The following is a 27,731-nucleotide window of genomic DNA, read 5'->3' as shown; positions in this document are numbered from 1 at the left end:
GAAGTTGAGCGTAAATGGCAGACAGCTGTGAATATGGCACACACATGAACATGCACACACACAGGTAAAATAAAATACTGTAATAATAAACGCATGTGCATTCCAAATGAAATCATTGATAGCTTTACATGTTCAGAACGTTAACATTAAATAAAAACTGAGCAACTTCTGCATCATTCCACACATGAGGTTTGCTGCCTCCTATGCCCACCTCTCATATTAGAAAAGAACTATCTAACGCATTATTAAAGGGCTGCAAAAATGTACCCGACTTTTTTGGGGGGGGGCGCGGACTTTCCAGTACTGGCACCCTGACTGACATTCTGTTCCCTCTAGGACTGTGAGCTTCAGCTGGTTAATCAGTTAGACAGTCACATGGTTAACCTGCCAATTTTCAATCAGTGCCTGCCGATTTTTAAACAGCGGGTCTGCTAAGTTATATATATGCCCCTTGTCCCACACCCTCCTCAAGTGCTTTTGCCTTGCTGGAATTTGCCTAGCTGAATTGTGACAGTACCTCCTGCTTGGCTGGAAGGAGAGAGGAGGGAATGTGTAAGAACCTCTGGGTTTTGCGAAGCTGGAATGTAGTCAAAGGTAAAATTCACATCCATTGCTCCCCTCAGTTTTGCCTTTGTCCACCCCTAGATTTGCCCCTGCAACCTCTCTGGAATATTACCCTCAAGGGAATGTGTGCCCCCACCCCACTGTTGAAAAGGTTTCCCTGCCTCATGCCATCCCACAATGAAATCAGGATTTCAAACTATGGATTGTGCAAGCAGTTTTGCCATGGAAAAAGTAAGCCAGGAAAGAAAATGGGAGAATGCAAGGGCAGGAGAGGGACTGCAGTTTGTACACACATTTATGTTATGACCGAACTAAATATTGTGATTTTATCCTGTGAACCTCCCTGAGACCTGTGGGTATAGGGTGGCATATATATTTTAATAATAATAATAATAATAATAATTAATAATAATAATAATAATAATAATAATAATAATAATAATAATAATTCTAGTTTGGTTCTGGTATGTTTGTGATATGGGAAGAAAACAGCAAATATAGACTGTCATTTTTAGCAGCAAATGGCAGGTTTTCAGAGCGATCCTAGGTGCGTTTACTGAGAAGTAAGTCCCACTGTGTTACAGGGACTTAACACCTAATATATAATATGTTTAGAAGTGCAGCTTTTGCTTACTGGGGTAGCAAATTCTCCTAATCCTTTTCATATCTCACCTTCAAAACACCAACGTATCTTCACCTTTTTTAAAAGCACCACAGTTTCATATCTATCCTAGCAATCATGACAGCGAGAAATGTATTTTATTTGGTAAGGAACGAAAGCTGGCACATCTCGCCTTTAGGCCACGCCCCAATCTACAGGGAAATGAGCTAAACTTTCAAGTGGAGAGCAGCTTGTACCAGTGTTGTATTGGTGTCCCTGGTCTGAAACATTGCCTGCCTAGATTCTTACACAGACCCATAGAGCAGAACAGCTATTTTATTTTATTTTACCCTAGATGCACTGTTACGGAAGATGCCCCAGACTGCCTGTTATTATTATTATTATTATTAGCTTTTGCTAAAAAATTTCACAGAGTTTGGAGGCAAACCAAGAATGAAATCATTGCACAAGGACAAAAAGGCCTTGCCAATGCCTTTTCTTGTCTGTTCCTGGAAGGACGGGAAACATCTCGAAAATCCCGCAGTGCCCAAGTCAGCCTTTCAGTAGCTAAGGGGAAAAACCAGTGGGGAGTTCCAGGCAGGATGACTAAACTGAAAACAGCAGAGAGAGGGATTTTTTTCACCGCAACAAAATCAGAGCTGGACATGGGAGCTGGTGAAGTGTCCTGGCCAGGTCACAGAAGTCCCACAGACAAATCTCACTTCAGATTGGAACAGCCTGAACCTTTCCCTAGATTACGAGTTGTACATGTGAAAAGGATCTAGGGGTCTCACATGCTTAACATGAGTCCACAGTGTGACGCAGCAGCAAAAAAACCCAGCTAATGCTATTCTAAGCTGCATCAACGGAAGTATAGTGTCCGGATCAAGGGAAGTAATAAAACCACTCTATTCTGCCTTGGTCAGAACACACCTGTGGTACCGTGTCTGAAGTTATGGCCACCACAATTTAAGAAGGATGCTGACAAGCTGCAATGTGTGCAGATGAGGGAAACCGAGGTGATTAAGGCTTTGGAAACCAAGCTTTATGAGGAACAGTTGAGTGGGGTATGTTTAGCCTGGAAAAGAGGAGACTGAGAGGAGATATGATAAGCATCTTCAGAGATCTAAAGGGCTGTCACATGGGAGATGGAGAAAACTCATTTGCTCCTACTCCAGGGGCTAGGACTTCCATCTGAAGGCACATTCTACTGAAGGGCTGCCTGGTCCACCTCCAGTTTAAAGATAAAGAACTATAAGATGGAAGACCAGCATGGGCCCTTGAGCTTGTCCATCAACAAGTAGCACATAATAATAATTATTATTATAATAATAGTTATTGGCCAGCTGACTGAGCAGCCACACAGTCAGCTGAGCACAGCTTTCTACAACTATGGTAAAATGTATTGTGTTTCTGGTTTTGTTCCAGTTTTCTCTAGAAGAGAAGACTGAGAGGAGATATAGCTTAAGGAAGATGAAGCAAGCTTTTTTCCTGTTGCTCCAGAGCGTAGGACCCAAGCAAATGGTTTCAAGTTACCAGAAAGGAGATTCCAACTAAACATCAGGAAGAACTTTCTGACTGTAAGAACCGTTTGATAGAGGAACAGACTCCCATGAGAGGTGGTGGACTCTACCTTCATTGGAGGTTTTTAAAGAGGTAGGGTGACCATCTGCCAGGTATTATTATTATTATTATTATTATTATTATTATTATTATTATTATTATTATTATTATTTCTATACAGCCCTTCTTCATCTGGGGATTACAAGGTGGTTTACAGTACACAAACACAAAAATACATAATCAAAACAAAAAAATTCATTCCAGTAGCACCTTAAAGACCAACTAAGTTAGTTCTTGCATGCACACTGAAGAAGTATCTGAAGAAGTGTGCATGCACACGAAAGCTCATACCAAGAACTAACTTAGTTGGTCTTTAAGGTGCTACTGGAAGGAATTTTTTTGTTTTGACTATGGCAGACCAACACGGCTACCTATCTGTAACAAAAATACATAATGTAGTAATGAACAAAAACAGTAACCTCCCTCCCATTTTTATTTTTTTTAAAGGGCATAGATTGTTTAATGAGTCAAAGGCTTGGGAGAAGAGAAATATTTTTGCCTGGCACACAAAGATAAGTAAGGAAGACATCAGGTGAGTCTCCCTGGGGAAAGCATTCCGCCAATGAGGAACTGTTCTCATGTTGCCACCAGTTCATATGGGTGGAGACCTTGAAAGGGTTGGCCTAGATGACCCCTAGGGTCCCTTCTGACTCTACAATTCTGTGCATCTATTTCAAGCAGAGTAACTATTCCTAAATTATCATCATTAGTAGATTTCTTCACCACAAAAGTCCCAGGGTGGATTACAACTTGTGAAAATTCTTACCAAAATCTTTTTCTTTTCTTTTTTAAAAAGGAGGGGTTACAACAATTTAAAAAAAAAAACAATATTAAAAAATAAGTTAAAATGGGTTGGCATCAGAATAATAAGGTGCGTCCTCAAAATCTCTCTCCCTCTCTGAAGTGTCAAAGGTTAGAGAGGAGCGTCCCAACACCTGAGAGAGTCCGCAAGTGCAGGTTCTCTTTTGAAACGCCGCATTTCCTCTGTTTTGCAAATCTGCAAGCGCCCTGCCTATCTGCAAGCAAACCCTTCCACATTTTTTTTTTGGGGGGGGGGGTGGATAACAAACAGAAATCCCCAAGGAAAGCTGTCATTTTGTTATCAGACAAACCAGTTTGTGCAGACCCTGCTCCTGTGGAAACTAAGCAAGTGGCCTTCTTAGTTATGACACCCGGATCAGGCCAGCCCTGCTATTGGGCAGAGTGAGGGGCTGCCCCAAGCAGCTGATTTGGGTACCATTAAAGAGGAGCAACTTGCTATTCAATATACAGTGGTACCTCGGTTTACGAACTTAATCCGTTCCCGAAGTCCGTTCTTAAACCGAATCCGTTCTTAAACCGAGCCGCACTTTCCCTAATGAGGCCTCCCAGTCCTTCGACTGTTCGGATTGCGTTCTTAGACCGAGGTAAAGTTTGCAAACCGGGACACTATTTCCAGGATTGCGGAGTTCGTAAATCGAATCGTTCTTAAACCAAGGTACCCCTGTATCATGATTCTACTGTCTGGGAAGGGCAGTCGCCTGTGGGATTTTCTGCCTCAGGTGCCAAAATAACTTGACAGGCCTTGAGTATTATGTACCTTCATTTATTTGTGGGTGGGTTTTTTTTAGGGGGGTGCCATTTAGTGCTGTGTCTCAGGTAGCAATATGTCTCGGGCAAGCACTGACCCCAGTTGTGGAATCATCTCTCTGGGAACACCCATCCAGTGGGGCTGTTCTCACGTTACACTGGACCTGGGGACAAACTGCCCCCTATACATCTGGAGTGTAGCGTTTGTGTGTACCCTGTTTGCACAGCTCAGCTATTGTTTACAAAGGCACAGCCACCGAATGTTACACATGAAAATATAGTATTTGTGTACAGCTAAACCATTTGTGGTACACAGATACCGGTTTTTTTCGCCCTATAGGATGCACCGTCACATAAGGTGCACCTAGTTTTTTTGGGGGGGGATAAAAGGGGAAAAAAATATTTTTCCCCCAGGAGCGGGGCTGGGGCGGGGGAAGCCCGAGCTTCCCCCGACCCCAGCCCCCAGAACAGGCAACTCTTCGCAAGCCGCAGGAGCCCAGCACAGGGCTCCCGCGCCTTGCAGAGAGCCGCGCGAAGTCTCATGCCCAGCGCGGGCTCCCGCGCCTTGCGGAGATCTGCGTGAAGCCTGGAGAGCGAGAGGGGTCGGTGCGCACCGACCCCTCTCGCTCTCCAGGCTTCAGCGAATGCCTGCATTCGCCCCATAGGACGCACACACATTTCCCCTTCATTTTTGGAGGGGGGAAAGTGTGTCCTATGGGGTGAAAAATACGGTACATCTGTAATGTGTGAACAACTCTACTGTTAGGTTTTAGGTTCCCAATGAAGACAAGCTTATTCTTCCAGGTTTTTTATATTCTAATGCCGCTCTTTCATACTGTTTATTCACTTTGTTTTTAGTAGGCTAGAAACGCTTTTATAATAAAAATACCATTAAGGAGGTGCCCCTGGTGTATCTCTCAAACACCCCAATGGGAAGGTGTTAAAGTGTTATGTTAGGCCAAAGCCTGTTACGATCCTAGCTTATAAACAGCTACTTGCATAGTTGCCTAGGCAACCAGCCAGAAAAGCTCGGAGTTATTACTTTAATTTTACACAGGGCATGCATGTTTACTTGGAAGTCCCCCCCCCACTCAGGTCCTATTCAGGCATTCGTTCCTAAGTCTGTGGGCTAAAAGTGGGGAGGGGATTTGGGCAAAAGATGGAAGTCCCACCTCACCATCCCTGGGCATGCCAGCCCCATGTTCTAAGGGAGGGTCTGAAACAGGATTTTCAATGCACAGAAACTGCCTTCAGACCTTCAATTTCAATTTCTAGTCTCCCATCCCCCTCCTCTTAATTTTTAGTTAGGGGAAAAAGCGAATCAGTGGGGTATGATATAGGTACAAAAAAGTATGTTGTGAAGAAAGTGGCTAGAGATAAGATTTTAGGTAAAAGGTAACGAACCGCTGGGCGTTTAAGTCCACTCAAAGGTGACTATGGGGTTGTGGCGCTCATCTCGCTTTCAGGCCGAGGGAGTTGGGCGTTTGTCCACAGACAGCTTTCCGGGTCATGTGGCCACCATGATTAAACTGCTACTGGTGCAACAGGACACTGTGATGGAAGCCAGAGCGCACGGAAATGCCGTTTACGTTCCCGCTGCAGTGCTACCTATTTATCTACTTGCACTAGTATGCTTTTGAACTGCTAGCTTGGCAGGAGCTGGGGCAGAGCAATGGGAGCTCACCCCGTTGCAAGGATTTGAACCACCCACCTTCTGATCGGCAGGCCCAAGAAACTCAGTGGTTTAGACCACAGCGCCATGCGCCCTGGCAGTCGTGACAGACCTCCGTGCGCCAATAGCAATTTAGTCATGCCGACCACAGAAAGCTGTCTGTGGACAAACGCCGGCTCCCTCGGCCTGAAAGCAAGATGAGCGCCGCAACCCCATAGTCGCCTTTGACTGGACTTAACCGTCCAGCGGTCCTTTGCCTTGTTTACCTTTAAGGTTTTACCCCACACCCCCTTTCAATCCCTCTTGCATAATACTAGAGGCTGTGGCTACCCAATGAAGGACAGACAAAATGAAGTGGTTCTTCATGTAGCCGACAGTTAAAATGCATGGAATTTACTCCCGCGAGGCGCAACGACAGCCATCAACTTGGACGGCTTTAAAAAGGGGACCGGACAAATTCATGGAGGCTACTAGCCATGCCAGCTATGCTCTCCTGTCTCCATGGTTGCAGGCATAAATGCTTCTGAATTTCAGCTGCTGGGAGCCACAGGAGGAGATCTCAGATCCATAGCTGTCAGCATTTCCCTTTTTTTTAAGGGAAATTCCCTTATTCCGATTAGGATTCCTCACAAGAAAAGGGAAAAGTTGACAGCTATGCTCAGATACAGCTTGCAGGTTTGACGCTAGGCCTTACACAGCAGGCGTCTTCTTATGGGGCACCAGCACTGTTGGGGGTAGGGTTTGTGTCCATGCCCCATCCCCACTCATATGCTTATAGGCAAATGCCTGAATAGGACTTTACTCATCGCATATGAAAAGCAGCCTAGTTGGACCTGTCAGGTGCTCTAAATACCTTAAAAAATCAGTTGCTCACCAAGGTCTAAGTGGATGGTTGTGTGGATTATCCTGTTCAATTGATGACTTTCCTATAATACATGATAGGGCTTTTCCTGCATATTGATTGTATTCTGATCTTTATTTCTATTATCTGATTGTACTGCATTGGTCTGAATAAAGGCCACCACTAAAATACACCCCTAAAATGCAATCTCTTAAATTATGGCTTCTCCTATCTAAAAGAGCACCATTACAGTGATACCTTGGTTTACAACCGTAATCCGTTCCGGAGGTCTGGTTGTAAACCAAAACAGGTTGTAACCCAAGGCGTGCTTTCGCCAATGGGGCCTCCAAAAAAAAAGGGGGGTTGTAATAATGCTTTTGAATTCTGGTGCTGGAGGAGACTCTTGAGAGTCCCATGGACTGCAAGAAGATCAAACGCATCCATTCTGAAGGAAATCAGCCCTGAGCGCTCACTGGAAGGACAGATCCTGAAGCTGAGGCTCCAAGACTTTGGCCACCTCATGAGAAGAGAAGACTCCCTGGGGAAGACCCTGGTGTTGGGAAAGATTGAGGGCACAAGGAGAAGGGGGTGACAGAGGACGAGATGGTTGGACAGTGTTCTCGAAGCTACAAACATGAGTCTGACCAAACTGCGGGAGGCAGTGGAAGACAGAAGTGCCTGGCGTGCTCTGGTCCATGGGGTCACGAAGAGTTGGACACGACTAAACGACTAAACAACAACAAATAATTTAAAAAATGGGTTGTAATCCCAAAAAATGGACACGCACTTCAGGGTTTGACGTGGTTGTAATCCAAATCGGTTGCAAACCAAGGTACCACTGTATAGGCTGTACTCAGGTTTCATGGAAGCCAGATGTAGGGATAAAGAGTTTACTGGATTTTGATTTTAAATACTTAAGCGTTTTTGCCTTCCCTCCCCCCCCAAAAAAATTACCTCTTTAAGTGGTACATCTATTTTCTAAATGAAGACAATATTGGAAAGGCTAGTTTAGGCTCATTCTTGATGGCGGCATCCAAACATTCATTCACACCCACAAACAAACAGTAATAATCTGACATCTGCTGTGCGTCTGCAACACACAAGCTAGACCACGTAGCCTGCAGAGCCAGGATTATCATGGGCAGAGGGGTTCACGGATCACAAGAAATGCAAAGAGACGTGGGTGGGGTGAGATGGGGGGGAATGCCAAAAGCATCATTGTCATGTTGTGTTATACCCACTGTATATTCATTGAGCCATAGCATTTGGAGCAGTTTCGCCTCTGTCAGTCCTCTTGGCTAGAGGAAACATGGTGCAACAAAGGTAAAGGGGGAAAAAATAAATAAAAATAAAAATAAAAAATGGGGGGAAAATATGTATATATTAAAAAGAGCATATTGGTTATTAGCAATGAAGATTTCAGAGACAGCCTATTACAGCGATAACGCTACGGCGAGCGAGACAAACATCCAGGATCCCACCGTGGCTCCTTGCTCCTCATAAAAACAGGGGAGTTATTATTGACCCGGCGATCTCCAGAACTTTTGGGTTCCAACTTCCATCAGCCCCAACTGCATGGCTGACAATCAGAGTTGATGGGAGCTTTAATACAAAACATTCGGAGGGCACTAGGTTGGGGAAAACTGCCTGACTGCATCTAGATCTCCTCAGCCTAAAAAAAAAACCTCCCACCCCCCAAAAAATAACCCCCACAGAGTTCTTCTTTGGGAGGCAAGAGGTTAAAATGTTTAATTAAAAACAAAAATGGATTTAAAAAATAGAGAGAGCCCAGTACTGTATTCCTGAGAGCTTAGAAGTTTTTCAGGGGAAAGGGTTTGGGGCCAGATTCTCTTCCCCACCTAAATCTTTGGAAAGCATGGAAGTTCAGCAATGCCAGAACAAATGTACCTTTTTAAACGTGTCCAAGAGGGAGAGGACTTTACGGCCACATCTTCTCCACATGCTCTGTGGCAGCGTAAATGTACATTTACTGAGGCTCTGACACCAATGGTGGCATAACATATTCAGTCTCGTTGGACATTTGGTGCTTTAACCGTGAACCATCCTGGCTTCTGGTAGTTACCAGTTCATTTTTTCTGCAGGAAGCTTCAAGTTCTACAACTGTGCTACACGACTATAAATTACTTAAATGTCCAGCAGAAAGACTGGCGTACTGTAGCTTGTTTTGCTTGCAAAGTCGAGGGGCTGATTAACAAACGCAATCAGTTGCCTTTTGCAGTATTGAATGATGAGTTGTGTGTGCAAATGAATCAGCATGGGCCAGACATCACAATACTTCCATAGTGTCTGTGTTTGAACATCACAAATAAACTAGAGTTTATCATGATGCAAATGAGCCTATGCAAGCCTTCCATGTTCCCCCTTCTCATCTGGTATGGCTCACAAGGAGACTGGAAACTTTGGCTTCTGTTGTTGTTGTTTTTTTTTTTTTATTATTATTATTATTATTATTATTATTATTATTACGCAACCCAAACTGTGGATATAGTCTTAATTTGGAGTAACTGAAGCTGGCCAACCTCATAAACTATGGCTTGAAGTTGGCTTGTTTCTAACAAACCATAGTTAAGCTAACCACAGATGGTTGAGTTTGGGCAACACAGCAAGCCACTGACTATCAAAATGGAAATGAAATCTTCTAAATTTATCATACCCGTGCTGGGGAGAAGGTGAGTACAAGTCTGATGATTTGGCAATCTCATTCCATCATGATAAACCATGGCTTATTGTGATATCAAAATGTGCAGTCATAATCTAAAGTGCAATACTTTTTGCGGCAGTCAGTTCATTCATTCAGCTGCAAGTCATTCATTTTTTTAATAATGTACGTAGAGGTCTGAACCTCCCTTAATATGTTTGCTATTTATTTCACAGCATGCATTCTTAAAACCCCAACATGCAGCACAGCTAGGAATGTAACCAGATGCATTGTGTGTCTTGGAGGCATTCACCATTTTGAGTATATCTCCAGAATAAATCTTATTTTATGCCTACTTTTAAAAAAACAACTTAGCTCAACTGCAGGAACAGTGGGAAGGGATGATGGGAAACGCAGGCAAGGCATGCCTGTTAGAATTCCTGCTCCATGATTGCAGTCATGGGATTGTTGTCTATCTATCACATGACGGTATATGTTTTGACTCCACAGAGTGGGAAGTGATGGAGACAGAATGTTTGTGTTACTGGGTTCCATGAAGTGGGACTATTGTCCTTTGTTCTTTTTGCTGTCTGAAAGAGGGAGCCATGTTGCAGTGCTCCGTTTATATGTAAATAAAGTAGATTAGCCAAAATGCTGAGTTTCTGAGGTCTGCCACACAAGCTGCAAAGACTCTGTGGATCCCTAAGTGTGCCAGTGTCTGTTGGCATCAGTCGCTGTGATGTTCAGGCAGAAGAAAGCTTATGAAGCTCCCGAATGAAAGAGGGAGGGAACATACCAGTTGGGCATGTGTCTCTGCCAGCGTCCTACTCGAGAGTAGGATGAGGCAAGGGGTGGCTATTGCTACCAAATCAGAGAAGACAAGAGTTAACCCTAGAAATGTGGGTTTGTTCCACTGCCTGAGCAGTGTTCTCATCTGGCTGGCTATTTTTGACTTGACTGAGCCGTCTTTTCAGCTGCAAAGAACTGGCGGCTCCCAATCCCACCAAGAAAAATGGAGGGTGTGGACTTGGTACTTCACAACAGCTGCTCTCCACCATGGCCCCCCTCCCAACTTTCACTGTGGCACTACATGGATGTTTAAAAATGGCAGAAGTAAACGGCTAAGGTCTTAAACAGTCGTCACAAATAAATGAATGGTGCTGGTGGCACACAACCCCCCCCCCCAAGGCTTCTGACAGAGTAAACACGACTTTCTGAAATCCTACTAAGTCGGTTCTCAATACCCTGTGTTGAGATTGTTGGTCTTCAACTGGAGGGTTGGGACTCACCGCAAGGTCATACCTAAGTCAGAACAGTAGAAGTGCTACCATAAATATATTGAAAGATGAAGAAGTGGGTCCTCAAATGTATGTTTGGACCAAAAGGTTAGTCCCAGGTTGAAGGTTATTGAGCTAAACTACATGTTTTGCAGAAGGGAATAGGTGCCTCCTCATAAGAGAATTCCTGTCGAGATATGACAGAGGCCCACTATCTACACTTTCTTCATCATCATCATCATCATCATCATCATCATCATCATCATCATTATTTTATTTATGATTTTCAGTTTTATACATTTCAATAATATTACAATCATTTCAGCATTCAAAACTTGACTTCCTTCCCCCTCTTTCTGTGGCTCCTTAACTTTATTTTTAATATTTTCTGCATATCCAAATTAACATAATTTACTCATTTATTCATCTACTTTAAAAATATCCTCTTGTAAAACTGCAGGTTATTACAATAATCCTGCCAGTGGTGTTCTTATCCATTTACAGTTTATTTGTAAATATTCAACAAACCATTTCCTTTCTTTTATAAAAAGTTTGTTGTCTTGATTCCCGCCCCGCCCCCCAGTAAGTTTTGCCATTTCTGCATATTTCATAAGTTTTTGTATCCATTCTTCTTTTGCTGGGACTTCTTCTTTTCATTTTTGGGCAAGTAACATTCTTGCCACTGTAGTCACATACTTGAATAAATTTATATACAGTTTGGGTTGTTCTGTCCCTTAATTCCCCAAAGGACAGCTTCTGGGTTTTGTTTTGTTTTTACAAACGTTATTTTAAACATCTTTTTCAATTCATTATATATCATTTCCCATCATTTCCTATCTACACTTTTCTGAAACAGTTGAATATATTTTTGTTCCAACAGGCTTTTTCCAGCTATATAAATGGGTATTTATCATGAGTGTCCACTTGTTAGGGTTTTAGTCTTGTTTTAAATATATCTGTTTTGTATTTTTAACTGTTTCTAATTCTTTTACGTGTAAATCACTTTGTGTGATTAATAAATCAATTGTAGCAATAATAATAATAATAATAATAATAATAATAATAATAATAATAATAATAATAATAATAATATAATCATCATCAGTGGCTAAGGTTAAAGCTTTAGAAAACTAGCAAAATGATGTAATCCTGTGGACATGTCCCTGTCTTGACGCAAATGGCAGCCAATGAAATGGGGATGGGGACATAGGTCATCATACATTTCCTCCTTACTATATGTTGCTGGAAAAATGGGCAATGTTGCCATCTCTCCCTCTCTGCATTCCTCTCCCACCGTATCCAATTATTCTAGAGCTACCCTCAGTAATTGTGTAGATTGTGGCACCTTGCGTTTTATCACTAAAACATAGGTGAAAACATTTTACAAAGCACAAGAAGAAATATTTTGTTTCAAAACAAACCCACTCAAAACCAAAATCCATAGTTTGGGGGGGTACGTTTATTAGAGCGAATATCACAAAATAGTGAGCAAAGGCTGTGTTGTTGTTATTTCAAAGTGTTCATCGATCTGGATGTTAAGCAAAGCAGGAGATAGATATGAGGGAGGGAGGGAGGGAGGGAGGGAGAGAGAGAGAGAGAGAGAGAGAGAGAGAGAGAAAGAGAAAGAAAGAAAGAAAGAAAGAAAGAAAGAAAGAAAGAAAGAAAGAAAGAAAGAAAGAAAGAAAGAAAGAAAGAAAGAAAGAGGCAAGCTTGGTGTTAAAACCCCCACCTGCATTATACAGTGGACACTCGGGTTGTGAACATGATCCGTGTGGGAGGCACGTTCGCAACCCACAGCATTCGCAACCTGCGCACGAGCGGGTTGTGATTCGGCGCTTCTGCGCAAAGCATGATTTAGCGCTTCTGCACATGCGCCGAAACCCGGAAGTAACCCGTTCCGGTACTTCCGGTTTCGGCGCGGTGCGCAACCCTAAGTTGCGCAACCCAAAGCGTCTGTAACCTGAGGTATGACTGTACATGTAAGGCAGTAGTCCTGCATGTAAACCGCCATGAGTTTCTAAGTGTGCTAAGAGTTGTTAGGCAACCCCTGCTCCTGTTTCAGACCTACAATTCCCATAATAGTTTAACGACTAATGCCGCTTCCCAGTGACCTGTAGCTCTGAGAGGGGAGCAGGGGTCTCCGAACAAATTTCAGCACCCTTAACACACTAACACTTCCTGCGACTCTTTGTGGGAAGCCAGGATGGCTTAAAGTGGCATTATACTGTTTCGCTGCTTCTCATACTGTCGCTGTACTCACTTCTACGGCGTAGTGAAGAGCAGAGATGGAGGGGTGCAGCGAGAGGTTTTCCAGAGGTTTGATGTGAGGCTTCTCCCAGCCAGAAGCCAGCGACCATTCGATGAAGAGCATGTTGTCGGTGAAGACAGTCCCAAACACCAGGCCTTTCGGGTCTGGCTTCTCTTTGAAAGTTGCAGACGGGGTGATGATTAGGTCAGCAGCCTGGGAAGAGGAAAACAACAGTAGCACATGAAAATACATGTAAAGCTATATTGATGGCGTCCAGCTGAAACTATCCCGAGACTAGATTTCAAAGATGGCTCCACAAGAAACTAAGTGCGTTTTGGTTTGGGGGCTTGCCCACACGGCCTGTTTATTTAGCAGTTAGACAGGTCTGCTTGTACAAAAATTATTCTTGGGTGATCACTCGCAGCAATTTAAAACAGGAGTTCACAGCCACTCGCCATGGGAAGCCTTCCAGCAACGCTGGCACATTCTACCAGGGCATGTGGACCCTGTCCATTGGCCAAGGATATTAAGAGCTGAAACCAGTCCTTTCAACCAGTGTTGGTGCTGACCTTTAAAGCCCTAAACGGCCTCGGTCCTATACAGTGGTACCTCGGGTTAAGAACTTAATTCGTTCCAGAGGTCCATTCTTAACCTAAAACTGTACTTAACCTGAAGCACCACTTTAGCTAATGGGGCCTCCTGCTGCCACCACACCGCCGAAGCACGATTTCTGTTCTCATCCTGAAGCAAAGTTCTTAACCCAAGGTACTATTTCTGGGTTTGTGGAGTCTGTAACCTGAAGCATCTGTAAACCGAGGTACCACTGTATACCTGAAGAAGCATCTCCACCCTCATCGTTCAGCCCAGACACTGAGATCCAGCGCCCAGGGCCTTCTGGCGGTTCCTCATTGCAAGAAGTGAGGTTACAGGGAACCAGGCAGAGGCCTTCTCGGTAGTGGTGCCCACCCTGTGGAACACCGTCCCTTCAGTTGTGAAGGAAATAAGTAGCTATCTTCTCTTTAAAAGACATCTGAAGGCAGCCCTGTTTAGGGAAGTTTTTAATATTTAATGCTGTATTGTTTTTAACACTCGATTGGGAGCCGCCCAGAGTGGCTAGGGAAACTCAGCCAGATTATTATTATTACCAGGAATTTTGATTTTTGGAAAACAAGAAAATGCCACTGCAATCACATGGCACACGCTGCCCTAAGTAAGCACAGGACTGCAAGCTGAAAAACAGAATTAACATTCATCCTGCACCAAGACACGTGCACCAAAAAAACCACAAGAGAATAGGGTGAAAAACCGCAGGTTCATTTTCTCAATGCAAAACGTCTGCGTTGAGGAAACGTTGAGGAAATGTTAACGCTGACTTGTCAAAATGTAAAATTGGCTCCGAAGTCTTCTATGTAGGCAGGCGGGGAAAGCACTGCATGAAATGCTGTCCTTACAGAACCAGCAGTGGCTGCAAAAGGACAAAAGCGGCTGTGTGATTGTGCTGGCATTCAGAGCCACCATGTGGGGAGCCTGGTCTTTGTGGGGAGCCTCAGCAGGTGGCAACTTGGGAGGCTCAGAAAGCAAACGAAATGGGACAATACGTACATATGCAACAGCTATTTTAGTTTGTCGGTGCCTGTATCTAATCTCCGGGGGGGGGGGGCGGATTGGGGAAAGGCGGTAGCTCAGCGGTAGAGAATCTGCCCTGCATGCAGAAGGTTCCAGGTTCAATCCCCAGCATTTCTAGATTTGGCGGGGAGAAGCTGTTGTCTTAAATTGTGGAGAGCTACTACACGGGTGGTGCTGTGGGTTAAACCACAGAGCCTAGGACTTGCCAATCAGAAGGTCAGCAGTTCAAATCCCAGTGACAGGGTGAGTTCCCATTGCTCAGTCCCTGCTCCTGCCAACCTAGCAGTTCAAAAGCACATCAAGTGCAAGTAGATAAATAAGTACCGCTCTGGTGGGAAGGTAAACGGCGTTTCCGTGTGCTTCTCTGGTTCGCCAGAAGCGGCTTAGTCATGCTGGCCACATGACCCGGAAGCTGTCTGCAGACAAATGCCAGGTCCCTCGGCCAGTAAAGTGAGATGAGCACCGCAACCCCAGAGTCATCTGTGACTGGACTTAATGGTCAGGGGTCCCTTTACCTTTACCTTAAAAACATAGGGTGGTAGTCAGTGCTAGGCATATTGACTTACCTTTTACCTTCTGTTCTCTAAGTACAGGACGGCATTTTCCAGGTCTGTGCCTGAGTGCTATCATCATCATTATTATTGTTATTATTATTTACCCTAGTGGACAAAATTGTGGAAACCTTTTGGAAAAAGTATCTTTCTGAGGTTTGATGGCTCATGACACCACTTTTTTTTAGTAATACCGTAAAATTATATATCAATTGAAACATAATTTAATGAAGAATGTAATGCAAAGTTTGTTCAATTATCTGCATTCTATCAAAGTTATAGCGAAATAACCAGAAAAAAAGGAAGCACAACTTGCTTAGGTTGATATGCAATAGCTTTCCTTCATTTGAATGTAGCCAATGAGCAGGAGTGTTTAGAGAGCCAATCAGGTGTTATGAGCCATCAAACATCAGAAATACACTTTTCCCAAAAGGTTTCCACAGTTTTGGCCGCTGGTGTATTACCCGATCCTTACTGCTGAATCGGAGCAAACAGCAATTCAGATTTTCTACAGTATGCTACGATTCAGTGATGAAGAGTTGGTTTCCATGGGGAAAGCGGGGGGGGGGGGGGTGGAGGAAGAGAAAAAGTGCTCAGACATAAACCTGGGAAGCCCAGATCTGTGCCTAGAAATGTAGAAGAAGGGGAAGAATGGATGAGCCCTCAGACCCATTGAAAATAATGGACATGACCAACTTGGGCCAATTAATTTCAGTGGGAAGTCTTCAATGCACTTTTTCTGCCCCTGTGCTCTCTCTTAGATCTACTCTGAGGACTGTTTCCCTGGGGGCAGTTTTGGGAGGGCACTGGGTACGTACAGGGACAGGGGCGAGGAGTTCCATTGCACAAATGCAAATCCTTGTGCAAACTAGACAAGTGCACTGGATACTGCCACCTGGGGTTTACATATCCTCGGTATGTCGAATTTCTGTGCCCAGCATAAAATTCTGTGGGTTGCATTCCACTAATGTTTACTCAGAATAGTCCTACACTGAAACCAACGCACGTGGCTAACTAAGACATGTTAATTTCAGTGGGTCTACTCTTGAGTACAGTGGACGCTCGGGTTGCAAACGGGATACATGTGGGAGGCACGTTCGCAACCCACAGCGTTTGCAACCCACAGCGCCGCATCTGTGCATGCACGGGTTGCTATTTGGTGCTTCTGCGCATGTGCAAAGTGCGATTTAGTCCTTCCGCGTATGCGCCAAAACCCGGAAGTAACCGTTCCGGTACTTCTGGGTTTGGCGTGGTGTGCAACCCGAAAACGCGCAACCTGAAGCGTCTGTAACCCGAGGTATGACTGTAAAAGCTAAGCTGAATGTAGCCCGTTTATACAGTACTATCCCAGCAGCCCACATGCACTAATAAAGAAAGAAAGAAAGAAAGAAAGAAAGAAAGAAAGAAAGAAAGAAAGAAAGAAAGAAAGAAAATGGCGCGCACACAAAACATTCGCCTGATGTTAGTCATTTGGTAACATGAGCAGGCGCACCAAAACTGAAGTACATTGTACCCTGAAGGGCAGCCCCTTGAGGGTGACCACAAACACCTGCAGAGGCTTATAATTTGTGGTTTTCCACTTAATCCGGAACTGTAACAGTTTTCTTATACGGTACTGTCGGAAGCCGATGCCACAATTCAGGCAATTTTCCTCTGACTGCCAAGGGAAAGAGAAGAAAGCATTGGAGGCCAGTCTGTTAGGGCATATGGAGAACAACACACCCCCCCGGCCTTCCTCCCCGCCTCAGTTTGCCTACGGTGGTACCTCAGGTTAAGAACTTGATTTGTTCCGGAGGTCCATTCTTAACCTGAACTGTTCTTAACCTGAAGCACCACTTTAGCTAATGGGGCCTCCCGCTGCTGCCGGAGCACGATTTCTGTTCTCATCCTGAAGCAAAGCTCTTAACCCAAGGTACTATTTCTGGGTTAGCGGAGTCTGTAACCTGAAGCGTATGTAATCTGAAGCATCCGTAACCCGAGGTACCACTGTATTTACAACCAGTCTAGGGGGTAGCACTCACTACCTGGCTGTTAACCAGGACGCTGGTGGTTCGAGCCTACCCAGTGAAAGCAGTGGGCGGGATTGCTGCATTGCAAAGGGTTGTATGATTCTTCCTTCTTAGCTTCAATATTGCCTTAGCATAACTGCCTGGAGGAGGAGGAGGAGGAGGAGGAGGAGGAGGAGGAGGAGGAGGAGGAGCAACTGGCTGTGGATCTACCCAACTGGATTTGGATTTGATATCCCGCCTTTCACTCCCTTTAAGGAGTCTCAAAGCAGCTAACATTCTCCTTTCCCTTCCTCCCCCACAACAAACACTCTGTGAGGTGAGTGGGGCTGAGAGACTTCAAAGAAGTGTGACTAGCCCAAGGTCCCCCAGCAGCTGCATGTGGAGGAGCAGAGACGCAAACCCGGTTCACCAGATTACGAGTCCACCACTCTTAACCACACCACCACACTGGCTCTCAACTGCTGATCTCCTCTGCCCTTTGCCCCTCTAGTCCCAATAGGAAGGGACCACTCAGGAAATGTTGGAAGCAGGGAGGGGGAGAAGAGTGTTAATTTGTGGAATAATAATAAAATAATAATAATGATCTTTTAACCACATCAGTTAACAAACATGGATACACATGCTATAATGTTACTGTTTCAGTTAAACAAATTGTTTAAATTGTTATTCAGGAAATGATTGTTTTCCTCCTTCCAACCAAGTACAGCAGAACAGTTGTCCAAATATAAACAGTTTGCTTATTAAACCTCACAATAATTTCATAATTATCTGTCATAGAATAACCAAATCAGTAATTTTTGATATAACTGTAAAAAGTACTCTGAAAATTTATTATTCCAAAAATGAAACCTTCATCTGGTTGTAAATATTAAGATAATACCAGCAAGAATGAGATTTTCGGGAGGGGAAAAAGATTTAAATCAAGGTTTCCTGACTAGTGATTTAAATTGTGATTTAAATCGATTTGATTTAAATCTAATCCACCCTGCCGTTCCTGCTTCTTCAAGCCCCTCCTGATCCCTCCTCCTCTTGTGACGCATCCTGCACCTCCTGTCTCCGACTGCTCCATCTCTTCCCTTTCGTCCATTCCTGCTTCCCAGGTGGCACAAAACCCCATAGATCACTGACCGTTTCCCCTCAATCAGCCTCTGCCCCCTTCCTGCCTTTGCTGCACACTCATCGCAGCACCGGCTGTCCCGGACAATCAGGATGCGCTCCCCCCAAATGACCGTGCGCCTTGAGCAAAAAAAAAATTAATTATAGGAAGCATGCAATCATTGTTCTGTATTTTTAACCGCAGATACGTTTTCAGAGCTTAGTAGGGCATTGGTGAGTGGCGGAGTGTTTGGGGAAGAGCAACAGTCATTCCCAGACTTGGCTCTAAGCTGCGAGGAATCTTTATGCTACCACATCGCTTGGAAGGACAAGCTCTCGAAGGCAGACGCTGTACGATGAGCCAAAACATGTCTGTAGCCGGAGCCTGCGCTCCAACCAAGTTAAGTAACAGAACCATAAGGCATGGCAGTGCTTACTGTTAAGACTTTAGTGTGACCTGGCTTTTTCTTCTTCTTTTTTTAAGGGCTTGTTCCTGCAGGGCCATCTGCTCCATCTATTGGCCTGCTTATCTCTCCCTCCGCCTCCCCCCACCCTCCAGCTCCCTTTCATTCAGGCAGATGGAAGACAGAGAGATGGGCCTTTTGAGGAACGGTTGAAGGAGTCGGATATGTTGAGCATGAAGAAGATAGGACTGAGATATCTCCAAATATCTAAGGAGTCTGAAGATGGAGCAAGCTTGTTTTCTGCTGCTCCAGAGGGTAGGAACTGAAATATTCGATTCCAATTACAGTGGTACCTCAGGTTAAGAAGTTCATTCATTCCGGAGGTCCGTTCTTAACCTGAAACTGTTCTTAACCTGAGGTACCACTTTAGCTAATGGGGCCTCCTGCTGCTGCCACACCGCCGGAGCACGATTTCTGTTCTCATCCTGAAGCAAAGTTCTTAACCTAAGGTACTATTTCTGGGTTAGTGGAGTCTGTAACCTGAAGCATCTGTAACCTGAGGTACCACTGTACAAGGAGATTCCATCTTGATAGAATCATGGAATTGCAGAGTTGAAAGGGACTAAAACTTAGGAAGAACTTTCTGATGGTAAGAGCTGTTCAAAAGTAGAAGGGACTACCTTAGAAGGTGGTTCACTCTCCTTCATTGGAGGAGGTTGGGTGGGTTATCTGTCCGGGATATTTTAGCCGTGGTTCCTGCATTGCAGGGGGTTGGACTAGATTACGCTTGAGATGACCATCCCAACTCTACAATTCTATGATTCCATGTCCAGCAAAGAATTCTGGCTCCTGTATAGCAGGGTTGGCCAACTCCCAAGAGACTACGATCTACTCACAGAATTAAAAACTGTCAGTGATCTACCGCCTTTTGGGCGGTTCAGGTCAAAGTTGTTGAGCTTGTTTTAGGAAGGAGGAAAGCCCTGTTTTTTGTGAGTTAAGGCAAAGTTGTTCAGCTTTTTTAGGGAGAAAGGGGAACAGCCGCTCACCAACAGATCAGTATACTCCGTCTTCCATTCTGCAGATCGTGGACGGTGGGCCAGGGGGGCGGGGCAGGATTCTAATTTAACAACGGAAAGGGACCCAGCGATAGACCGCGATCCACCAAAACCTCCCGGGGATCTAACAGTAGATCATGATCGACCTGTTGGACATCCCTGCTATACAGCATTTCAGAATGTCAATGCTGAACTTCACGGACTCAGTAGGCATAAAGGAAACGATCTATACTCCACCTAAACACAGATTTTAATGCAAAGAAATGCAGCCTTCCTCCATTCACAACACTCCTTTAAATGGTTCCAGAGTAACCCTCCACATATGGGAGTTTTTTTGGGGGGTGGGAGATGCAGAGGGAAATCACTAACCCTCAATTATTATGGTTTGGATCTTTGGAGCCAAGCTACAATAAATGAATAAAAGAAGTAAAGAGCATGAGACTCTTAACCTCAGGGTTGTGGTTTGAGCCCCACGCTGGGCGAAAGATAACCTAACCGCATTGCAGGAGGTTGGACGAGATTACCCTCATGGTCCCTTCCAACATTATAATTCTATGATTGTAGCATAGACGAAATACCACAGGGATGGGGAACTTGGGGTCCAGAGGCCGGATGTGGCCCTCCAGGTCTCTCTGTCTGGCCCTTAGACCTTCACTGGCACTGCGTGGCACTCAACTGCTTTTGCCTGGGATATGTCCTGGATTTCTGATAATGCCTCTTCCATATTTAGATGGGGGACAGAAATGGGTGTGTGATTGTGTGTAGACACTAGCCCGCTGGAGAAAGGTAACATTTGCATCTGTTGCTCCACCCACTTTTGCCTTGGACCCCGCCCACGTTTGGTCCCCAGAAGGCTATGCAGCCCTTGTCTCTCTACCCCCAACAATACTGATTAAGAGTCCTCTGTGCTACTTTATTCTGGCTCTATTTTTCCATTTCATGTTTGTTCCTGGACGAATCTAATAGGAAACAGACCACACACAGACACGCAACAATCATGTGCATCGCAGCGACCTTGGATCCATATCAAGTCCGATTCCAAGAAAACGTAAGCAGTTTCAGCAGGAACACAGTGCCCATCAAGACAACAGGAAGGGAGATTACTGTGGAAAAAAACAAACTGCCTGTTCATATCTCTTGTGTGTCTGCGAAAACCAGCTCATTCATGATTTTTAGAGCGAGCTTTCGTAAGAACATATTAACTTGTGCCAGGGTAATTTTCCTTTCCCACCCAAGGTACTCTGAAAAGCACACAGCCTTCTTCACAGTAGTATTCCTGCCATAAAGATACTCCCAATTACGGCAGGATTTATTCCTTTCTTACACGTTTAGACAATTCGATAGACACACTGGCTCCCCAAGCCTCTTTACAACAAAATTATATTTGATGCCTTCAGAGAAACAATTTAAAATCTGAAACAGAGTCACCAAAGCTTTTTAAAAATCCACAGTAAGCAAGAGCGTAGATAAAATCTGCAAGGTTTAGACAAGGTTCACTGCAAATATTACAAAGCAGATGCTAACATGAGCAATATTCAGACTGTACTCAAAGACTGTCCACTTTCAGACGTTTGATGAAGGCTGGTTGTTGTTTTTTTAAAATTCAGCTAGTTTTTGAATTTGGGATGCTGGGTGCTACCAAACTAAAGTTTATTATGGGATGGGATGCTCCTCGCGCATGTGAGATTTTTGTAGCATCCGCACTATGTCATTATCATGAGAATAACAGTCTGCATTTCCTCCCCATTTAATCTAGATTAACCCTTTCACCAGGGCAGGGGGTGGAGGAAATAAGCAAAAAAGCAAAACTGAAAAAGCCCTGGTGCTAACAACTTGCTTGCGATATCTCAATAACTGATTTGCAAGTAAAGTCACCATCTGGGAGCTCCTTCTCTATTCTGTACTTAAAATTAAATTGAGGTTTGAGGAAGATGGCGGACTTGATGCCTCTTGTCGAAGGTCTGTTGTCAGAGATAATTATGTGGTGCTTAATGATAGCCAGGCCATAAATCCTGGCTATCACATTCTCTCTTGGAAAACAGAGAGAACAGGGGTTTAACCTCTCATTCCCGGAAAAGGCTGCTTTTCACGCTGGAAGACCAATAAGTTTCAAGGGACCCAACTGGGAGATGAGTGACATAGAGCGAAGGGAACCAAAATCATGCCCAAACACCACAGAATAGTCCTGAGGGTCAGTCCTTAGGGCATAAGGTCAGCAAAACCTCCCTTTTTAAAATTACTTTTCAGGCTGTTATTAATTACGACTGAGATGACCCATCTGTCGATTGAAATTTACACCTGGAATGTGAGCTGGCTGCCGGCTTAAGACGAAGCGATCATTAAAAGGCTGAAAGCAAAACAAAATTTGCCAAAAGGAAATCAAAAATTAAAACCATACACATCATGTCCTGGAAGTATACAAAGACACAGCTCAACTCCAAAGGGATAATAAATTGCAGTGGGGGCTGTTCAGGACTCCTGTTTAAGGTTCCACATCCCCTTCCAGGATACTCCATTATAGTGGTACATTGGTTCTCAAACTTAATCTGTTCCAAAAGTCCGCTCCAAAACCAAAGCATTGCAAAACCAAGGCACACTTTCCCATAGAAAGTAATGCAAAATGGATTAATCCATTCTAGACTTTTAAAACCAACCCCTAAAACAGCAATTTAACATGACTTTTACTATCTAACAAGACCACTGATTCATAAAATGAAGGCAATAAACAGTGTACTGTAGTCACACAATCATTCAATCAATCAGTCAGTCAGTAGCTGAGTAACACTCAAAACGGAACACATTTCGACTTCCAAAAAAAAGTTCGCAAACCGGAACACTTCTGGGTTTGCAGTGTTTGGGTTCCAAGTTGTTTGAGTACCAAGGCCTTTGAGAACAAAGGTACCATTGTATACCCGCTTCCAAGTTTTCACTTACAAACTATCTGTCAGGATTCTGAGGAAGGAACTGAAGGTGTTTGCTTCACCCCTAAAAATCTCTGAAGTTTAATTGCTCCAGGAGATGCAGCCTTCTCGTCACCCACACCAAGACTGAAGTGTTCACACACATCCACAGCGCTACAGGCTGACTCCATCAGCGTGCATCTTAAGGACAATGCTTTGCGCAGGGCAGAGAACTGCCACAGGCACTCCTGCTTTCGCAAACGACATACATACCTTGAAAGATTCGATCGCATGCTTTGTGGCTGCCTCCATACATCCAGTGGCGCAGTCATTTTGACAACCCTGCAAGAAACGAAAAGGCAACATGGTTTTGAAGAATTTAAGCATATGTTCTAGGGACTCAAAAATGGGGAAACGAAGTCAATTACCACTTTGTGCAAGACTACCTGAGGGCTACAGTTTTTGCAGCTTGCCAGCGTACAAGACATCTTGTTCTGTGCCTTCGACTCTTTCTGGCTCACAAGAGGATTGGCTAAATCCTACTTTGTGCCCAGCGCTAGGGACCCTGAGACCCCGAGGAACAACAGCACAATTGTTTCAAAATTAAAACCTGAACTAGGACTTGGCAGCAGCCTGCAATTCTATCTGTTCAATCAATCATCCATCCATTTATTTATTTATTGACCTTTTTTAATGACCCCGCCCCAGCCCTTTCTCTAGGATGAAAAATCAAAACCAAATGCTAGTTGCGTTCCAAAGAGCAGCCCTGCACTCTTGACAGCAGCCTAGAACAGCGACTTGCAACTGGGGACAGGAAAGACATTTGACTCAGCTCCCATTTAAAGGAGAACTGACCTATTCCACACTTTCCAAAGCAATCTGCAGATTTAAAACACAGCGCTTGCCTCTGAAATTCACACTGGTGCAATTTTGCAATGCAGTTCTGCAGGGAAGTAGCGTACACATAAACTAGGGTAAAGTGTGCAAAAGAACACATATATTAATGGGTAGGAGACTGAACTGGACAGAAATGGCAAAGCTGACAGCGAAATTAAGAGATCCAAGCGATGAAGAATCGAGGCCTATTTTTTAAAAAATATTACAGTCAAATGAAATCACGGGCAGGATTTGAGATCAAAGCAGGAGAAGAAGGACGATAAAGCGTGTTCTCCATAATAGAGAGCACATGTTGCGGGGGGGGGGCAAAAAGGCTACCCCACTGTTGTTGGGCAAATTGGCCACATGCAGTGATTGGGCAAGGAGTGTTGCTAGGGAGAATGTTATGTTGCTAAAGTGTGGGAGGGGTCAGATGTCTTAAATACAGGGCTCGCAGCCTGGGGCCTTCTCTTGGGCTGCGTGCAACGGATCACCCGCCCACCCTCCCTGAAAAGGGGGGGGGGTTCGTTGTCCTCTGACCTTGCTATGCCTGTCATGGGGTCGTCTGCCTTGGGGCCTGGTAGGAATTTTGTCCATTTGGCTGATTGGCTGTTGCCATTTGGTTTTTGCCTACTGCATAGCAAATCATCACAACTTGTAAGGTTGGCAGTTAGGCATTGGTTAAAATTGGTTGGTGAAAGGGTAAGTGCCTACCCCTCCAATGGTGGTGCGGAAAGGGAATTCCGTTAAAGGAATCCAGGGGCTTGCTATTCTTTTTGTCCTTGTCCCTGGCATCGGACTTGGGCCGTGCAAGCCACCAGGAGCATGAGGGTGAGAAGTGAGGGACTGAGGCCCAGCTTCATTTTCTCCCCAAAAATTGTTTCCCTCACTGGCTTCCGCTGGAATCCGGAAGTCAGTTCTGTCCCTGGGGCAAGGACAGATAGTCATAACCAATGCCTAAGCAACCACTCACGTGTGTGTATTTAAATAAAGTTGTGGCCAAATTCATTCCAAAAACCTTAAACAAAAATTGATGTGTGAAGTGTGAGTTATTGGGATGGCCTGGGGGACCTCGACGCGCAACATAATTGCAATAGAAAAAACTTTGTGCAATAGATAAAGATACAATGTCATAGAAAATGTTTTGAGTAAATGGGGAAATGGGGGTGGGATGTCAATTCATGAAATAATGTAACTATTTGATTCAAAGATTGTTGTGAAAACGTTTGAAAAAACTGATAAAAAAATTATATGGCAAAAAATTAAAGGAATGAATCACAAACAGATGTGTAAATCTGGAGAACAGAAGGTTAAGACTGGGAAAATGAGAAACCAAGAGAAAACAAAATGGACGCGGGTGGCGCTGTGGGTTAAACCACAGAGCCTAGGGCTTGCCGATCAGAAGGTCAGCGGTTCGAATGCCCGTGACGGGGTGAGCTCGTTGCTCAGTCCCTGCTCCTGCCCACCTAGCAGTTCGAAAGCACGTCAAAGTGCAAGTAGATAAATAGGAACCGCTCCAGCGGGAAGGTAAACGGCGTTTCCGTGCACTGCTCTGGTTTGCCAGAAGCAGCTTAGTCATGCTGGCCACATGACCCGGAAGCTGTACGCCGGCTCCCTTGGCCAATAAAGCGAGATGAGCGCCGCACCCCAGAGTCGGTCATGACTGGACCTAATGGGGTCCCTTTACCTTTTACCTGGAAGAAAACCAGTGACTTAGCAATTCTCTCTTTCTTTTCCTAAGGATGGATTGAATGTAACTCTGTTAACAGAACCGGCCTAGTCTCTGCATGTGTTTCCTGTGTGCATTTACTAGCACTAACAGGATTGTCACGATTTGCATATTGCCTTTCAGGTCAACCCGAGGTCAGGATGATTCAGAGGTGAGCAACTCAGCAACTGGAGTCTCCTGAAGGATCCAGCAGTCCATCAATCTTCCTTAGATATTCTATGCCATTCCTGGGTGACAACCAACCTTTCAAATGCAGCAGGAGATTAGGCAGCTTGGCAAAATGCCTGCAAGCAGAGTCCTCTGCAATGCAACAGATAATACAGCTCTTACCCCTCTCTTTAAGCCCCAAAGGAAAGGGAAGTCAGCATCAGGGTGTGCCTGGCAATCTCACCCACCCCACTCCCTGTTTGTGCAGAAAGCAAAAAAGAAAAAGCCTCACCTGGGAGTCTTAAATATGGTTGGTGCACTCTGTAGGGCTTAGTGGCTCACTAAAGCTGCCAGAGCTTGTTTCAGCCTAAGTTTCTGGGGAAAGACCTTTGTGTGTCGAGGACCCCCAAGACACCCCTGAATAAAAACATGTTCACACATCATTTTTGTTTTGGTTTTTGGCATAATTTTGGCCACAATTACAGTAAGTGAGTGGTTGCTTAGGCATTGGTTAGTGACTATCTGTTCCCACTTGGAGGTAGGAACAGAACTGACAACCACACCTGCGCGGAAGTCAGTAAGGGTAAGCAATTTTGGGGAGAGGAAAAGTTGGGTGCCAGACTCACACCTCTCCCCAAATGCTCCCTGGGACTCTTGCATGGCCCTAGCCCTTTGTCAGGGATACGGACAAAAGCATGGGCGAGCCCCTGGATTCCTTTAACGGAATACCCTTGCAGTAGCAGCATTGAAGGGGCAGGGAAGGCCAACCACATCCCCTCCACCAACCAAAAAATTAACCAATGTCTAACCGCAACTGCCAACCTGCCAACCTAGCAATTCGAAAGCATGTCAAAGTGCAAGTAGATAAATAGGTACCGCTCTGGCGGGAAGGTAAACAGCATTTCCGTGTGCTGCTCTGGTTTGCCAGAAGCAGCTTAGTCATGCTAGCCACATGACCCGGAAGCTGTCTGTGGACAAACGCCAGCTCCCTCGGCCTATAGAGTGAGATGAGCGTGCAACCCCAGAGTCGGTCACGACTGGACCTAATAGTCAGGAGTACCTTTACCTTTTAACCGCAACTTACAAGTTGTGACGATTTGCTACGCAGTAGGCAAAACCCAAATGGCACAAGCCAAACAGCCAAATGGTAAAATTCCTACCAGGCCCCTGCTCCAAAGCAAATGACCCCATGACAGGCATAGCAAGGTCAGCGCAAACAAACCCTAAATAAAGGGAGGGTGGGCGGGTAATCCGATGTGCGCAGCGAAAAGAAGAAGCTCAACTCTGCACACAGGGACCTATATAGCACCCCCATCAATCAAATAAAATTGCAACAATTTTCTCCGGTAACATTGGAGGTGCCCAATCAAATCCGTGGCCATCCAAACTAACCCGCCCAGCAACGGGGAATGTCATGGTTGCTCCCACCGCAACACATGCTCTCCATGAAGGAGAACCCGCTTTGCCAGACAGCATGGCAGAATGTGCCCCATTGTGCTGGTGTCAGCTGAACACTGGTCTTCCAAAGCTCATCTGCAATGGTGCAAGTGATCGCCTTCAGAACAATAGGAAGAGTCCAGTCTGACCATCCTGCTCCATCAACCACAACGTTCTTATTAACTAAGACAAAGGATGTTTGCAAAGGGCTCAGTTGCGGGACCTACATTGGCTCCCAGTACATTTCTGAGCACAATTCAGAGTGTTGGTGCTGACCTTTAAAGCCCTAAACAGCCTCAGCCCAGTATACCTTAAGGAGCGTCTCCACACCCATTGTTCACTGAGGTCCAGCTCTGAGGGCCTTCTAGTGGCTCCCTCACCGCTAGAAGTGAGGTTACAAGGAACCAGACAGAGGGCCTTCTCGGTAGTGGCGCCCACCCTGTGGAACGCCCTCCCATCAGATGTCAAAGAAACAAACAACTGTCTGACTTTTAGAAGACTTCTGAAGGCAGCCCTGTTTAGGGAAGTTTTTAGTGTTTGATGTTTTATCGTGTTTTAATATTCTGTTGGAAGCTGCACAGAGTGGCTGGGGAAACCCAGCCAGATGGACGGGATATAAATAAATTTCTTATTCTTTTTCTTCTTCTCTGCAACAGAGAACCTTCCAACTTCTACCCATCGCTTCTAAAGGTAGAAAGCTCAGACTTCCTCTGCCTATGAACCTAGATCGCCGCTGCTAGCTAGAATAGACAAAACTGGTGTAGACCAGAGCTTGCCAAACTTCCTGGGCCAATGACCCCCCCCCCCCGGCAAACCAGAGAAATTGTTGTGGGCTGCACATGGACTGC

The 27,731-nt window shown here is 44.8% G+C and overlaps 1 protein-coding gene and 1 long non-coding RNA gene across 5 annotated transcripts in view; one reads left to right on the top strand and one right to left on the bottom strand.

Annotated features, from left to right (window-relative positions):
- The window catches only part of BCAT1 (branched chain amino acid transaminase 1), a 61,615-nt gene that overhangs the window by 20,129 nt on the left and 13,755 nt on the right, over nucleotides 1-27,731 (bottom strand). Inside the window, exons 2-4 of one of the 2 annotated variants that reach the window (XM_081927288.1) lie at nucleotides 22,968-23,036; nucleotides 13,067-13,267; nucleotides 8,112-8,168 (exon numbers count right to left, since the gene is read on the bottom strand). In XM_081927288.1, the coding sequence (XP_081783414.1) occupies nucleotides 8,112-8,168; nucleotides 13,067-13,267; nucleotides 22,968-23,036 (327 nt within the window). The remainder of the gene's footprint in view (nucleotides 1-8,111; nucleotides 8,169-13,066; nucleotides 13,268-22,967; nucleotides 23,037-27,731) is intronic. The other variant, XM_081927289.1, reaches the window with a different exon arrangement.
- Nucleotides 4,161-25,889, top strand: LOC309378923. 3 transcript variants are annotated; one of them, XR_014172294.1, is made up of 2 exons: nucleotides 4,161-4,194; nucleotides 25,423-25,889. It is a non-coding gene; the product is annotated as an uncharacterized lncRNA (long non-coding RNA). The 3 variants fall into 3 exon arrangements; XR_014172295.1 differs by lacking the exon at nucleotides 4,161-4,194 and adding an exon at nucleotides 18,554-19,054; XR_014172296.1 differs by lacking the exon at nucleotides 4,161-4,194 and adding an exon at nucleotides 20,433-20,842.

Source organism: Podarcis melisellensis (genome assembly GCF_964234715.1).
Source record: "Podarcis melisellensis genome assembly, chromosome: 10".
Classification (NCBI taxonomy): domain Eukaryota; kingdom Metazoa; phylum Chordata; class Lepidosauria; order Squamata; family Lacertidae; genus Podarcis; species Podarcis melisellensis.
This window is presented reverse-complemented; position numbering and strand designations above follow the sequence as displayed.